The sequence below is a fragment of the Seriola dumerili genome, unplaced genomic scaffold (genome assembly GCF_002260705.1).
Source record: "Seriola dumerili isolate Sdu_G_001 unplaced genomic scaffold, Sdu_1.0 BDQW01000025.1, whole genome shotgun sequence".
NCBI lineage: Eukaryota > Metazoa > Chordata > Actinopteri > Carangiformes > Carangidae > Seriola > Seriola dumerili.
Window position 1 is genome coordinate 22,185,575 of NW_019174280.1, and position 17,069 is coordinate 22,202,643.

The following is a 17,069-nucleotide window of genomic DNA, read 5'->3' on the forward strand; positions in this document are numbered from 1 at the left end:
GGTTCATTTTGTTCTTGTTGTAAAAATACAGCTACTTGAGATAAACGTGGAAACACTGCCCTCTACTGTGTATTAAACTGTACTTATCTTAGGGAGATGATCAATGAGTATCGACACTCATTCAGTCATTGTTGAACAGCTGTTGTTATCATGTCGGTGTAGCCATGAGTTATGTAACCATGATATAAAATCCAGATAGTGTAGTGATTCTTTTTATAGTAAATATATTTGACTCCCTTATATATCTGTCACGAGACGTCCAGCTGTTATAAACTGCTGACAGATGATCAGTTATATTTATTCAGGAGAGTATATTTATTAATCTATTATAATTGATTTTCATTTTATTTACAGTGGATAAATAATACATTATTTAACAGGGGCGGAATAAGACATTGTAAACATTCGGGCCTTAATCCCTTAACAAGTAAATGTCTTCACGACTCGGAGCTGAATATGAGGCCAACAGAAGAACATTTACTCTAATTATATTAATTTTCTTTACTATTCTTTAAAGAAAATTAATATAATTAGAGTAAATGTTCTTCTTCATCATAGGATAAACAACATGTACATGCACTGTAATATTATCAGACAGTATTTTATTTGATCTACTCTGGATCACTCTGTTCTCATTCCCTCCTCTTTTCTTCTTCTTTCACTCTCTCAGCTCCACTCATCCGTCCCTGGAAAGTCAAATTTACATGATAATCTTAATAAAGTCCCCAATAGGCTTCTCTAATGACTTTAATATTTATACTTTTAGCCTGTTATTTTCCCAGATGCTTTGAGGATGAAGCATTATATCATAATCATGGATTGTGCGTTTAAAGGAGAATCCAGCCCTTTTTAAGAATTCACATTTGTTATTCCTGAGCCCCACAACAAACTGGTGAATATTTGTGAACATGCAGCACTCTCAAAAATGTGTGCTTGAAAGTTGTAAATATTAGAAAGATCTTCACTAATGCTTTTCATTTGTTTGTAAATTAATTGAATGTATTCACAGATATGTTTTTATTTGTGATATTTGTTTTCATTTTATATTTGTGATATTTTTGTATTTGTGGAAGGTGTTTTATATTTACAGCTCACACATTTAATCATTGATTGTCCATCAGTTCACATAAATAATATTGAGACAAATCTACCTCCATACCCATTCATTTTTCTCTTCACCTGCACAAGGTGCAGTCAGAGAGACTGAGAGGAAATGACACCTGGTTGAAGTTATAAATATAAATAATTTCATAATAAATTTCATATAAGATTCAGGGCTTTTGGGTAAAACACCTGGGACTGGAGCCCCATAAGCCGCCCCCCTCGCTCCGCCTATGGTATTTAACATGAATTGGTCTCTGAACTCTACCGCTTACGTAACGTAACGCCGTTTCCATGGCGGTTTCCACGGCACACGTCATCAGCACTCGACCAAACACAGTAGAGGCGCGAGTCTGAAGAAGCGTTCAAAAGGTTTTTTTTCACGAAACTCCTTTTAATGGACGGTTGAGGACAAATGTTAACATTAAGTATGACTTAGTGTCTGTGTGTCGCTGCTGCCATGACACAGTCGGTTGTTGTCCAGGGTGAGTAAAACTCGAGTGCAGGTCGTTGAAGTTAGCTTAGCTAGCCGCCAGTTTGCTGTGTTTTGGTAGCTAGAAACTGAACTGTCGTAACGTGTAGCTCCATTTCTTGTTGACGGTTGGTTTACGGCTGATTTAACGAAAGGTCGGCTCAACTGGTGGAACAATTTCCTCCCAGATGTTAACTAAACTTTGCACTCGTGTTCTTCAGTCGGACAGTGCGGTAACCAGGTCGGCTGCAGGTTTTGGGATCTTGCTCTGCGAGAACATTCCCATGTCAATAAAGTAAGTGCAAACCCACACACCATACAGCAACAGCACTCTTTCTACTGAGACCTTACACTAACACAACTCCACGGACAGTACACTTTCCTATCCCATATCTGCTAACGCTGTATTTGATTAGACTGAAGATGTTTTTTTTAAACAATACACATTTCGCACATGTTTGACGTCATAGGAAATACAGGAAAACAAAGGTGTAAGTGATAACAGTAATGTTGGATGCATTCCATGTTTTACTGTGACACTTTAAACATTAATTCATGTTATTACCTACACCTTTGCTTTTCTGGCTATGGCAGGTAGAAATGTGAGGCTATAAACCAGTATTAGGGAAATACAGTTTACATCATGGGGTTATTGCCTGGCAGCACACACCAGCCCCTACCTTCAGCTATCCTCACTCATATTCACTCACCACATATCTATCCCCTACGGTGGCCCTGAGAGCTCACAACTTCAGACAACATCATCACTTTTGAAGTTAAAAGCATTGAACAGCAAGTGTGTCCCAGCCAGGTTCATCATTTTTCTCATTTAAGTTATTTTTTTGCAGGAGGTAGACCCCCTGTTGTCAAATTGATGAAGATGTTTTCTGAATTTATTTGTGTTTTGTCTGTTTGCATGTGTTTTCTTAAGTTGTTTAAATTGTAATGGTCAGTACAAAAACATTTAAAAACTATAGTAGTTTGACAGAACAATGAAAGATCTATGGTACGGTGCAAAGGTTTTAGGCATCAATCATGCGATGCCATCAATGAGGCATCTGATTGGTCCCAAAAACAATTCTTAAGCATGACAACAACGTTAAACATTCAGCCAGAGTCTTAAAGAGCTACCTTAAAGAGCTATCTCTAACAGATGGTCTGGCCCCCACAGAGTCCAGATCTCAACATCATGGAGTCAGTCTGGGATCACATGAAGAGACAGAAGACACTGAGGCAGACTGCAGCCTCCGCACATTGCTATTGGTGCCTAAAATGTTTGCACAGTGCTGCTGTTCATCTAAAACAAGCCTTTTGGTTTTAATTGCCCTTTTTTTTTTTTTTTTTTTACATAATACAGTGCAGTCCGAAGGTCTGAGACCACTGGTCCTATTCACTTGATAGGGAACGTGATCTCAGACTCTGTCTCAGACCCCACTGTATATTTTAATTTCTTAATTATTCATTATATTTCAAATCAGTCATATCACAATCAACTGAAACGTCATTCACTATTGATTTGTCACGATGTGGAAATTAACGGAATGAAACAATTAAGTTGATTGACAGAGAATGAGTCACCAACCTTTTGTTCTTTAGTCTTTTTTTGGGGGGGGTTGCCTTTTGCTAGAGTAGAGGAAACATCAGTATTTTTTTAAATTCTGAAAACTAAACAATTATTCATTAATCAAAAAAACTATAGATTTATCAGTAATGAAATACACCACTAATGAATCAAGAATTGAGTCAAATAGAATTAAATCAGTTTAAGCCTTACATCATTTATAGAATAATTCCAGTTTACTACAACTCGGGTTTTGGCGTTTATTCCTGTTGTTTACCTTTTTAATAATAAATTTGTACTCGTCAAAGTAATTGCTGAGATCTTGTACCGAATCTGTATTATTATTATTGTTATTTATCATGTATTTAAAGAAAGCCTGTTCTTGTTTTGCTCCCTCTCATCCTGTAAAGACAGACATGCAGCCACCATAAAAGCTTTCCTAATGTCCTGTTTTTCTTCTCTTCAGAAAGGGTTGTATGATGAGGCTCTCAGTAGCTTTTTCAGGAATGTGGACTCAAGGTAATCACAACAGTTTTTAATCCACTAACTGCTGCATGGGTTGAGACATGTTTCCGCCACGCTGGTCCACATGTAGACCTTTTATATTTGGTGTGCTTTTCCAGGAAAGGTGACGGGAGAACCTGTGGTGTCGGAGGGAGAATCCAACATCTGAAGGCCAGAGTGAGTTCTGCCGATTACTAGAAAACTAAAAAATATCTTCACATGGTTACCGGCTTATTTTAGAGTCGGGGTCAAGGTCAGGATTTGGGTTTACGCAAAGAATGCTCTGGCATCCATTGGTTAAGGTTACAAAGAGGAGTTATGGAATGATGGCGGGGGGTCAAAGGCATGTGCTTGAACGTATGGCGATGAAACACATGTGCTGGCCTTCAACTCGCATTTGGATCCACAGGCGGTGCTGGTGGACATGGAGGAGGGTGTGGTCAACGAGATCCTTCAGGGCCCGCTGCGTGAAGTGTTCGACAGCACTCAGCTCCTGACGGACGTGTCGGGTTCAGGCAACAACTGGTGAGAGACAGACGAGCCACGGGACGCCGTCTCACGTGCTCACATGGCCAGGAGCAACTGCTCCCAAACCATAATTTTTAGCATGTGTGTTTTACAATCGTTTACACATGCAGTTGCATCATACCGCATGGTAATGTTGTGGTGCTCAGGGATTGAAATTGGAATTCTAAAAAAAAGCAATAAATAATGAGAGGATTAAAATCTTCTTTCTATTACGGCCACCACATTTCAGATTCCCAAGAAAATGACAGAACAAGAAACAAAGGAACAGCCTCAGCAACTGGGTGACTTTTACTTATTTGCCTCTTTTCAAGCTCACATAGTTTAATTTGGGGGAAAGGTCATTGTTTCTTGGAAGGGCTGCTACGAATATTCCCTCTATACATTTTCTTGAGCCTGACAGGCATTGAAGAAAAGAAAGTAGAGACCATCTTCAAAGGGATCATACCAACCACAACACCAGGACCACATTTTTCCATAATTACACACTTACACACACACACACACACACACACACACACACACACACACACACACTAGCAGCCACGCTGTCATGGCTGGTAACAATCTCTATTCACAGTTACACGTCTGTCAAGCAGGATTGTTGGTCAGACAGTGGGGGGTGGAACCTTCAGCATATTAAATGGGAGTTCACAGGACACAGAGACGTGTGTTGTGGCTGACTTAATGTTGGTGCTGTGCTTATAGCGTATAGATTTCCCCTGGAATCCTGGTCTATTTCTGCCTTTTATTCTGAAGTTTAAAACAAAAGTGGAAGGAAAATATGCAGGGAACTGACTTTTTAAAATTCTTACTAAATCATTTACTGTATCTCAGCTGCCAGCAGCTTAAAGCTAAACATGCACACACACACACACACATCACATTCACACATGCTGCAACTCTTCACAACATCTGCTAAACCTGAGACTCTTTATTCTTCATGTTAAACTCTTTAGTTTCATGTTTTCATCAGGACTCTCTAAAGTCAGATTGCATTTTCTCCACCACTTGAATGAACCCCTCAATTCATAATTCAGACTTTTCATCATAAACATACCTGAGGCTCAGCTCTCACTCTGACCCATGAGACAGAAAACCACAGTGTTGTTTAAATACATGAGCAGCTCAGCAGCCAGCTCTGATGCTCTGCGTCCTCGTGCAGGGCGGTGGGACACATGACGTACGGCTCAGCTTACAGGGAGCAGATCGTGGAGAAACTGCGGAGGGCAGCAGAACACTGTGACTGCCTGCAGTGCTTTTTTCTCATTCACTCTATGGGAGGAGGTGAGGACCAAATGTTTACATGGAAGTTCCCTCATTGAAACATTAACTCAGTAAATTCATTTTGTACAGGTTCGAGTGCAGATGCTTCTGCTAAAATCTATAGACTGAATCACAAACCTCGTGATGCCAGACACTGCTTCTTACAGTTCATTCAGTTATTCCACTGTGGAAGCAACATGTTCACATTTACTGAGGCCAATTAGTTTCTGTTTTAGTCTGATTTAGAGTGTTAAGTTAATTAAACAGAAGGACATCACTGCTTTAATTGATGTTTCCTTCCATCACTGTTGTCACAGCTACAGTATCCCCACCTGAAGTCTTTGCAGTGCTCATGCACAGTTATAAAAAGGGATCAGGTTACCTGTATAAAAAGCCAGAGAATCCGGTTTCTCTAATCCCTCACTGTGGAAACAGGTTTCATCTAAATAAATCAGGTTTCTGCTGAAAGCTTCTTTCTTTAGTCATACATGCTCTGACTGAATTTGAGGTACTGGCTCTGGCTTGGGGACCAGAGTGCTGAGTCTGCTGGAGGAGGAGTTCCCTGAGGTGTGTCGCATTGTCACCTCCATCTACCCATCTGCGGAGGATGATGTCATCACCTCCCCTTACAACAGCGTCCTGGCCATGAGAGAGCTCACAGAGCACGCCGACTGTGTCCTGCCCGTGGAAAACCAGGTCTGTGTATCTGTGAACGTTTCACACACCCACCCCCCCCCCATCTCTCTGCTGTGTGTGCACATCTAAACCATCAACGATTAACACCCTCTCGTGCTCCCTCTCGTCTCCTCCTGTAGTCACTGGTCGACATTGTGAGCAAGATCCAACACATGTCTCATGGGGCGAAGCCAGGGCAGGTGATCAGGAGAGACAGCGCCATCATCTCCGGACGGGGCGGCCTCAGTGCGGCAGAGAAGCCCTTTGATGCCATGAACAACATTGTGGCTAACCTGTTGCTCAGTATTACCAGGTATAGTATCACTGTGGGTGTGTTCATATAGAGGAGACCCATAGGACCGCAGTGTTTACTTTACATGCTGCTAAAATATTCATGTCACTTCTATAAAACTATAATATAACACTCCTAACACCCTGACTTGTAACATAAAGGCCAATACCAATTTCTACACCCTCCACCTCTTCAACAGAAGGAGCAATTAAGTTAAATGCCAGATTCAGATTGGTCACTAATCACAGAAAATAAAATGTGTTAGCAAGGCGACAACTCTCTCATCCGTAAATCCAAAATCTCCCGTTTTATTCCGTTGGTTTGAGATCTGTGAACATTCAGTGAGAACACAGAGGCACCAATGGAAACATTTGTTATCTATTAGTTGTATTTGTCACCAATCTGTCGTTTTCTAGTCTGACGTGAGGGAAGTTTTGTGAGTTATGTGGTTATGGCAAATTTTCATCTGTTTGGTTGCTCATGCGTGCACACACCCACATTCCTGGCAGTAGTTTCACCCTGTTCCACTGATCCATAATGCAGTAACGTGCAAAAACAAAAGCCGGGAAGAAGAAGAAGAAGAAGAAGAAGACAGCCTGCAACTTTTAGAAACTGTTGAAATATTTGGGGGGAAATAAACAGCTTGTGTTTTATAAAGAGGGAAATGTGTTCAAACGAGGTGTTTTGGTGAGAAACGGTGAATGCAAACAAAAACTTGTGACACAAGTCGCATCAATTAGACTTTCCTGTGCGTGTAAAAGCTGCTGAGGTGTCGCCTTTAGTTTCCTGTGTTATTTCTCCTCTGTTTCAGCTCGGCGCGTTTCGAGGGTTCCCTCAACATGGATCTGAATGAGATCGCCATGAACCTGGTGCCGTTCCCCCGTCTGCACTACCTGGTGCCCAGCCTCACCCCTCTCTACACACTGGCCGATGTCAGCGTCCCCACCAGAAGGTCTGCCGCCGCTATTTTTACCTCACAGTTGTTCTGAGTCCCGCAGAGCTCCGGGTATTTAGCTGACAGGAACTCCATCATCCGTTCACACGCGTCTCATGTTGACCGCGGTGATGAGGGAAGCCCCTGCAGCGATGACCTCACCGAACACAAGTGTGTAGAATTTGTTTACGCCGGCATTCCAACTGTTGTTTGAAACGTGATGAAACGGCGCCGGTCACGTGGAACAAATGACTAGATGTAACGTAGATGGAGCTGGGCGACGTGGTTAGCATCACAATATAAGAACTGTTTGTAGTTTGTATAAAGCTTTCATATAGACATGATGGATCGTATCTTCGTGATGTCAATCCACTGACACTCAGCACCAAAGAGGAGTAAGAATCCTGCCTAACTGTAACATATTTTACATGAGGACGCCTGATTTTACCCACAGATTTTAAAATGGTCCAAAAGCTGAAACATGGCTGTTACTTCCTGTTCTGATCAGCACCGTGATTTAATCAGGAGTCAGTCTCAACACAGCACAGAGCCCGGCCTCCACTTCATCAAGTGAGACAGTGGCAGCTTCAGGTTTAGTGCTGCAGGATTGCGACAGGAAAAAACACCACTTCACCCACCACCCAACCACCCCCGCCACCACCCACCCCAACACCACCACCACCCACCACCCCCCCCATCCCCCTCAACAACAACTGCCATGAAAGTGGCCTTCTGTGAGCCATGGAGACCAAATCTGCCTCAGCGGCGCAGCTCATTGGTCAAAAAGAGTGGTGGCTGTGCTGGGCAGCTCCCAGAGCTGAATGTATGTGACTGTATGAATGCAGAGCAGGGTGTTGCTTAAAAATATCTTTCTGCCTTCTCAGCAGAACGTCCCTGAATAAATACAAGGTTAAAGAAATGCTGCTTTCTCAAACATCGGCCCGTTGGCCCCCAGTCTGACTCCACTGTACCTGAAATCTCTGCAGAGACGTTTCACTCACTACAGTCAGTAAACAGAGACTGAAGAGGCAAAGGCTGTTATTTGTCAGTTCAAATGTAATATCTGAAAAGATTTTAACTGCATTGATATTTTTTTTTAAGTGGAGTGATGTGGAAACGTCTCCTCTCACTGTTCCCTCTAGACTGGATCAGATGTTCAGCGACGCCTTCAGTAAAGACCACCAGCTGATCCGAGCCGACCCGAAGCGCAGCCTCTACCTGGCCTGCGCCCTCATGGTCAGGGGCAACGTGCAGGTGTCTGACCTCCGCAGGAACATCGAAAGGTCAGAGCGCCGTCTTCCCGCTCAGTCTCCATCTCCACTGAAACAGACAACGAACCAGTACGCCCGCCCTGATAGGCCCAGTGATGACCTTCACTCTCAGGCTCTGGAATAGTGCCTCCATTCAGCACTGACAGCAGTGATTCATGACTGGTCCATTCAGCACCCATCTCTCCTCTGCTCTCCCTGCAGACCTTGTTTTCCTGTGGCACGTTGTCAAGAGAAACTGAAACAGAAGCCGGTGTGAGAACACATATTTATGCGTGACTGTGGTTTAAATGAGGAGGGGGGGGGAGGGGGAGGAGGGGGAGGGAAATCACAGAAATATTTCCCACCAGAAAAACCAGAAAATAACTAAAGTGGAGACCTCGTGCTCTACATTTTTGTTCCAACAATCATGTTGACGGATGAATTGTTTATTTATTCCAAGCTCACCTTGGAATCTGTCAGTCTGTGATTGACCATTGTCTTATATTTCATTAACCTAATTATTCATGGGAGAATAATCAGCAGATGAATCAATAATGAAGATAATCATCAGTTGCAGCCTCAGTGTGTTGAGATCCTTATTTCTGTACTAATACCAGCATTAACAAATAATCCAGTAATAGAGCTGTCACGCCGATTCAAGTGTAACTCTGTTTATAGTGAAATGTAAAATGTCGCAGGCGCCTCAGGAACCGTGTGACCCTCTGAATTTCTCTGGTCCCTGTTCCAGACTGAGGCCGTCGCTGCCCTTCGTCTCGTGGAACCAGGAGGGCTGGAAGACGGGCCTGTGTTCGGTGCCTCCCGTGGGTCACTCCCACTCCCTGTTGGCCCTGGCCAACAACACCTGTGTGAAGCCCACATTCGTGGAGCTGAGGGAGCGTTTCACCAAACTCTACAGGAAGAAGGTGCATCTCAAGTCACTCCATGTTTTCAGACCGTTGGAAGAAACAACATACTTAGATGTACTCTAGCTTTTGCTATCATTGTTTTTATCTGAGACTATTTTACATATTAATTAATATATTTATATATTAGGGCTGCAACTAACAATTATTATTTTGAACCATCAAATCTGACACAGAAACACAACAGAATCTTTGGGTTTGAGTTTTTGAGACATTTTTGTTTGAAAAACAGCTGAAGCTCTTTATCATCAAGATAGTTGTTCATGAATTTCCTGTTGATCAACTCATTATTTAATAGGCTTAAATTTTAAGCAAGTAATAAATGAGACTGAGTGACTGTAAGTTCTTCTTCTTCTTCTCTGTTGAAGGCTCACCTGCATCACTACCTGCATGTCGAGGGGATGGAGCAGAGCTGCTTCTCGGAGGCCATCGCCTCTCTCGGATCACTGATTGAAGAGTATCATCATCTTGATGCCACCAAGGGGACGCTCATGCCCGACGCACCCAGGCTCAGCATCAGCAGATGAAGGTCCACTCTGTTGTAAATCTATTTGACTTTTCTCTTTTCAAGCTTTGTTTTCGTCCCATTCTCGTGGACGCGATATCGCAGTAACACCTTGACGAAACTTCATCAAAATCGGCACAAACATTCACTTGGACTTAAGGATGAACTGATTATATTTTGGAGGTCAAACTAGCCAAAAACAACTTCACACAACCAAATCTTTTGTATATATTTATATTGTTGTAAACCTGATTAAAACATCGTCTGTCTGAAAAAGTAAACAGCAACAACCTGTTGAAAGAAAGAGTCGGACTCGATCTCTTTTGCCATTTTCGGCTCCCTGACCATAATATTATGAGGTACTCTTAATGAGTCAAATCTGCTTCACGTTACAGCTACTGTACTGGCCACAGTCCATGTTGTTATTGCACATACGTGTCCTGAAGACAGGGTTCATAAAAAGGTTTCATCAGAGCTAAGAGCGTTTTTTCTTCGTTAATGTTCCCCGCCATTCTTCCTTATGAAATGAGGTTTTGTAGTTTCAGTTCAGGGGTTTTGTCTTCAGCTTCCTTGGGGCACATCACCACAGCTGAGGAGAACTTAATAACCACAGCAGGATCACACCCTGTGTCTGTGTCTCTGGGCGTCTCACGGCGGCGCCGTTAAAGTAGCCGCAGGTCGGAGAACATGTCACCCGGGTTGTTGCACTTCCTCTGGCACACGCAGGACGTTATCCACTGCATCTTCCACTGTGTGTTGGAGCCTTCTTTGCAAGTGAAGCTGACCTTGATCATGCGGGACTTGTTGGGGACGCAGCAGCGCTTGTCTGTGCAGACACCGCAGTACGTGGGCTTGAACTTCTTGGTGCTGGTGCAGCCAGAGAGCGTCAGCTTCTCCGCTTTCTTTGCCTGGAACTTCGGCCGGCACGTCTTTCCCTTTGCCACCTAGAGGTGAAAACAGTGATGAGTACCTTTTTGAATTTTATATAAAACAATACCTGAATTTGACTTTAACTTAGTCACCTTAATGCTCCGAAGCACAGTCTTGTCACATGGTCGCAGCAGGCACAGGCGGCGGTCCTTCCTCATCTCACATTTGCCGTTGTCGTTGTTGACGCGCACGGAGATTCCCAGGCCGCAGGTCTTTGAGCAGGGACTCCAGGGCGTGGTCTGGATCAGACAGTTCTTCCTCCAGGCTAAAGGAGGATCCCTGTAAGCTTTCATTATTACAGTTAAAGGGCATTGTGTCAACAACACCCCACACAAAGTGCCAAGCAACCTAACACCAAATGATCCACCACAAGGGAATTAATCTCCCGCTACTGGTGAATATAAGATGGTAAACTTCTAAATGTTTCCAGTGACAACATTCACTGCAGCACCCAGATCATTGTTAACTTAGTGCAATTAGAAAGAAATGCTCTTTTAAACATCCAAAAAAAAAAGGTTTCATCTACTTTGTTCTGACGTCAGCTGTTGGATTTAAATCAAACCACGAGCTTTGTTTTTCTAGTGACACATTAAGTTTCCCAAGATCAGAGTTTCATGCAAAGCAAAGCAAAACCCCACCTTTTAATAAGATGTGAGGTTATAACAGGATCCAGGCTTCCTGTGAAGCAGTCTAACCACAGCCAGTCACACCTCCCTCCTCCCTCTCTCCTCGCACTACCAGAGGAATGAGATAAGCCCTCCCCCTCCCACCTAGCCTCCTCCACAGGTTTACTCTATAAACACACACCTGACATGTAGGTAGTGTCCTGCTGGTGCTTCTTCGGGCTCTGACCACTGCGCAGGCCGGCTGGCAAGTTGCCCATCAGCGGGGCGGTGCCTAAGAGACCCGCAGGCTTCTGGATGAAAGCAGGGGTGCAGCCAATGGCTCCAGCAATACATGTGCACTTATAGAGGGGGCTGGGCTGGAAAGCCTCTCCGTTCTCATAGTGGGCCCCATTCAGATCGCAGCCCACCGCCATCATGTCTGAAAGAAGAAGAAGGGGGAGACATCTCAGGGATCTGGTGCTCACTGCTGCTGGCGGTGCTCCTCCCTGGTCATGTGACGGCGAATCTTACGATGAATGTCAAATGGTCAAAAGGAAACGGCGAGTGTAGACCATGGATGCTGCGTTCAAAGACGCTGCTTTATTCATTCCTGACAGACAGACGCTGAGCTTCTACAGGCTCCCTCACACTTCTGCATTTTTGCAGAGTTTTGTCAGTTTAACCTCGTGACTTCCTTTTGGCTCCGTGAATGTGATTTAATTCTTTGTACATACTCTCCTAGACTTCCAGTTGTTCCCAACCTGTGGGTCGTGGTTCGTATAAGGCCCATCACTGTGATAAGCCAATGATGTGATACTTTTTAGTCGTCGCCGGCTGGACCACGTCGTATACTTCCATTGTTACGGGATCCAGTGTCTCACATTTTTGAGATTTGCAAGTGTGCCATGAGTCAGAAAAGGTTGGGAACCGCTGGGCTTATTCTACTGTCTGAACTCCCGCTCACAGCTGCAGTTAACATGCAAATGTTTATTGATCCTGACTGAAATTATTCCATTTGGAAGATTTCAGGTGTTTACATGGGAAGTGATTGAAAGTAGCCTGGTGTTTACGTGCACTCATGCATTCAGTCAGGACAGCTGTGCGGGATGCGCAAAAGTGATGAATATGTCATGTGTGGAGAAACGTAAACGTACCTGCTGACCAAACCAAAAGAAAAGATGAGAGTCACTCACATGCGCACACTCCGACCTCGTATCTGGGCTGGTCTGCTGAGAAGTCGCAGTACATGCCCTTGTGCGGGTCGCAGACGTCCCTCTCGTTGCACGCTTCTCCGATCTGCCTGGCGCAGCTCTTGCAGCAGCCGCACCCGTCCAGGACGGCGCTCACCCCCGGGGCGCAGTGAGCTCTCTCCCGACACTTGCAGGGCCACTGGCAGAACTGCCGCCTCTCAGCCGCAGACTGTCCGCCTCGAGTGGCCTGCAGCTGCCCATTGTTCTGAGCCCTGCTGAAGCACTGGGTGAGCAGAGGGACAAACAGTCTGGTTGCTTTTTGCTGACCACTGGATTGAAATCAGAAGATCATATTTGCAGGATTTTTCAGATAAAGCGCTGTTTTCAATGTTTGATAACTTTGGCGAGCTGTTGAACAAGCTAAGAGCAACATTTTGAATGTGTCATTGATGTGGAAATGTGCAGGATTTCACTGTTGTAACTGTACTGACTTCTGAACACTTTCCCATACAGCAAAAATATCAATATTCTTTTGTGCAGCTTGTTGTGAAAGATTTTGAATGTATGTAGACTTGTAGAGATTAGAGACTGTAGTGACACATTCGTCTACATCTGTAATATGTCTTTCTTTGCATCTGGACGGCCATGGCGTTCATCAGTCCATCAGTCTGTCTGTTCAACACTTTGGTCCAGAAAAAGATGTTTCGCTCCGTTACCATAAAATGTTCATGGTCAGAAACGGCGTCATAACACACGTGTACAAAAGCGAGAAAGAACAAATTTAAATAGTGAAAAGGGAAAAAGATGTCTATTATTAACACAAAATACATTTTTCATTTTTTAAATATCACGGTTATTGTCAATACAATGGAGTCAGCGAGCAGGTTGCAGGTCTGCAGACAATGAGGATGATTACTGATGTTATAGGAGATCCTGATCAGATCAAGCAACGACAGCACACAGGTGCTTTTAAACCAGGAACTCAACGGCTACACCTTTATTTATATACAGTCTGTGTACGATGCTAGCCATGCTAACTAGCTGCTAGCCGCCCTGCATGCTGGACTCAGGGCTGCGCTCCCAGAAATTAGTTTTAAAACAGACCTTTATCGAAGCCTCTCACACGGAGGCTCCGACCTGTCTGCAGAGGAGACGCAACAGATCATTTTTTACCACATTTACCTTCTTATTACTAAATTTGGTGTAATTAGGGCTTTTTTCTCAAGAGAACAGTAAGAACAGCAAAATCTCATGAATCTCTTTCATCATTTCTAGTCCACTGTAGGTGGATCGGCCTGGAACCACGTACTAGTAATTACTCTTTTTTTTTGTTGCTGCTGCTGCTGTGAATATTTTCAAAAGGTTTTTGTCATTTCCTTTCGGCAGGTCGCTCAAATAAAGTAAATATACACGTCAGTTTGCTGCAGAGTTTCCTGTGTTAAGGTTCCAGAAATTCTCCGAAAATAAAAGTGTGGCAGTGGTCAGCCTCTACACACGTATACACTGCGTATTACTGCGCTGCTTCATGTGTATAAGAAACCAGCTCCAGTGTAACGTCATCGTCCCGTGTGTGATGCGTAAATCTACATCTTTATTTTCCCATGAAGTGAAAACTGCCCGAGTGGCGGCGTCCACATCCACATCAACAGCTCGTGGATCTTCCAGTGTTCAGTGTCTCTGATTCTGTTCGTTTGCTTTGGCTGCTGTTTTTCCTGAGATGCCGTCCGCTTGTGCTCCGAGTCTCCCGGCTGCCGAGCGCTTCCAAGGGTCACTGAGGGTTATGCCAAAAATCTGAAGCCTGTCTGCCAGGTTTACTGAATAAGCTCATTTCATGGTGTGAAACTGGCTCCGCTGGAGCTTTAGATATAATGACCTCAGACTCTGCTCCTCTTTTGCCAGCAGTAAAAATAAAAAAAGCACCATTAAAACCCGCTCAGTGTGCACTTAAGAAACATTCCACGAGGTCTAAGAGTTTGTTAATAGCTAATTATTTTTACATTTTAAATAGCTGGTTCTCTGCTGCTGAAGATCTTCCTGTTACACCGTGTATGGCAGGTGGTGAGTGCCACCAAGTGTTATGTCCTATGAGAAAGCCAAGTGGCGTTAGAGCAGAAAGAAATAATACTGTCCTTACCTGTTGAGCAAGGATGAGCAGGAGGGAACGGCAGAGAAGCGATAGCATCTTTCAAGTGAGAGGGTCTGTGTGAGCTCCAGGAGAGAGCAGGGGAGCGAGGGAGCAGGAAGGTGGGATCGAGGGGAAGGGAGAGAGGAATGGGTGGGTGGGTGTGTGGGGGGGATTGGGAGAACTGACCTGTCAGAGAAGGGGACAAAGCGCCCCTCTGTCTCCTCTCCAAACACACCTTTCCCCCGCCTTACTGATCCAGAGGGGAAATATTTGTCTTCATAACTGCCGGGTCGCTCCGCGGCCTTCAAGTCCTGCCCACTTGTTTATTCTTAGTCTGCAGACTCTGCTCACATTTATCTGGGTGACACCAGCAGTCAGATCCGTAAACCGTGTGACGGCAGGTCTGTGCTGCGTAGCACATTTCAAGAAATACCGTCCAGTTCATCCTCTACCGGACAAAAGCTGACTTTCATGAGGAGCAGGATCCTGGTCAGTAACTGCAGTCTCTTTATGTTGTTTGTTTAATGTGGTGCAGAAGCTGTACGTGCCCACTTAATGTGGACTGATGTGTTTGAGTTCACATTCCACTATTATTTACACTGAGTAAAGAGGGCCCTCTCAGAGGCAGCCCCTCCCCCTACATTCATGTGAGGCCGACGCCCCTTTGAGATCAGATGGAAAGACCAAAACAAAAACTGCTTATTTGTGCTGTAATGCTCCTGTTACTGATACTACTGTACTACCAGTAGTGCTGACCACCTGATCACTGCAGACAGTTTAAAACCGTGTATCTCGATTAAAGATTCGCCACCTGACTCGGCGTATCCCCGCTAATTTATCCTCTCGCCGTGCGGTGCGTTCGATGTCTTTCCAAAACGGTTCAATCGTCCATCGAGTATTTCACTCAGGAGAAACTGATGAGAGCAACAAGAGAGAATGAGAGGTTTCAGTTCAATGAAATTTACTGTGAACAGAAGGAAAAGACTTTGGTGCTCGGACCCCGGCAGGAAGTGGATCACCGTCGAAGCGGTCAATGGGTTTAAGAGACGCCGGTGGTGATGAGGACGGGGACGTCTTCGTGAGGCGAACTTCTGATCGGACGGGTTCGATTGGAGATGGTCTGGCGTCCACGGTTGAGGTGGTGAAGGGTTGGAGGTGGGGTGCAGAATAATCGCGGTGCCGAATGACAGCAACAATTTTTAAAGTTTGAAAGCTTATAAGTGATTGGCTGAAGACAAGAATGAGCGGGCGGAGCCTATAGATGGCGGGGGAAACACCCCCTCTGACGCAAAAAGGCACAGAGGACACCGTCTTCCTGATGAAGTCATACTGGCTGATTAAGTGTCGACTCAGAGCAGTTACTCAGAGAACTAAAGTTACCAGCACTGTACCGCTGGTTACTGTAGAGCTGTATATACATGCAGCACATTCTTTCCTACCCTGACTTTATTTTGGAAGTATTGCTTATTTATTCTGACTGTAGTATTTATACATTGAGCTGCTTCCTGCTTCGTTTGTTTGTTTGTTTGTTGGTTTCTTGGTTAGAGGACAGGTTTGTTGGGAGAACAAACATGTCTGAATTTGACAAATAATTGACCCAGAATACTTTGTAACTCGTGCTTTAGTTTTTACTCCGACTGTGGATGTGATTATTTTGAATATGAGAGTGTATCTATGTGTGATCTTACCTTTCGTGGCTCTCTGCTGTCAGATTTACTTTCCCTTCCTGAAAACCTTTGTCTTGTCAAAGCCGCCATAAAACCTGAAGACACGTGGCCGAGAAACTGTTTCTTCTCCGGGAGAAATTTTTAGCCGAGGAAATTGAATTTCTCAAATCCTCTTCCCTCATGACAGAACCCGCTGCAGAAATATGATTCACTCCAGAAAGGTGATTTTAACTCGGGTATTTAAGTGAATGGAGAAGCAATGATTGAGGGGTTTCTATATAATTATTCTAACATAGAAGCAATTTATTTATTCTTTTAGAAAAGTCGACAGCGCACAATTACGAATGGTCTGTGTTCGCATTGATGTTATAAAACTCGCTCCGTCTCCGTTTCTCGTTTTTTTTTTCTTCTTCACAAAGATAATCAAATTGCAGAGGAGTCAGAGTCCAAGATAAGAAGTCAAGTGTGAAGGTTGTAAACGGAGAGGATTTATATTCAGACTGTCCTCCCCCCCCCAAAAAAAACAAACGCACACACACACACA

General features: G+C 44.1%; 2 protein-coding genes across 2 annotated transcripts; one reads left to right on the plus strand and one right to left on the minus strand.

Annotated features, from left to right (window-relative positions):
• Positions 1–1,453: 1,453 nt before the first annotated feature.
• tube1 (tubulin epsilon 1) lies at positions 1,454–10,248 on the plus strand. The gene is made up of 12 exons (XM_022770474.1): positions 1,454–1,586; positions 1,795–1,868; positions 3,601–3,653; positions 3,758–3,815; positions 4,048–4,163; positions 5,329–5,450; positions 5,938–6,125; positions 6,245–6,417; positions 7,208–7,348; positions 8,473–8,613; positions 9,329–9,503; positions 9,872–10,248. The coding sequence occupies exons 1-12, from the start codon at positions 1,562–1,564 to the stop codon at positions 10,028–10,030; spliced, it is 1,425 nt and encodes a 474-aa protein (XP_022626195.1). The 5' UTR covers positions 1,454–1,561; the 3' UTR covers positions 10,031–10,248.
• A 359-nt stretch (positions 10,249–10,607) lies between these two features.
• wisp3 (WNT1 inducible signaling pathway protein 3) lies at positions 10,608–14,915 on the minus strand. Its single transcript, XM_022737882.1, has 5 exons — positions 14,868–14,915; positions 12,737–13,016; positions 11,746–11,982; positions 11,031–11,224; positions 10,608–10,952 (listed from the first exon to the last, which is right to left on the minus strand). Exons 1-5 carry the CDS (start codon positions 14,913–14,915, stop codon positions 10,671–10,673), a joined length of 1,041 nt encoding a protein of 346 aa, XP_022593603.1. The 3' UTR covers positions 10,608–10,670.
• Between the last annotated feature and the right edge of the window lie 2,154 nt (positions 14,916–17,069).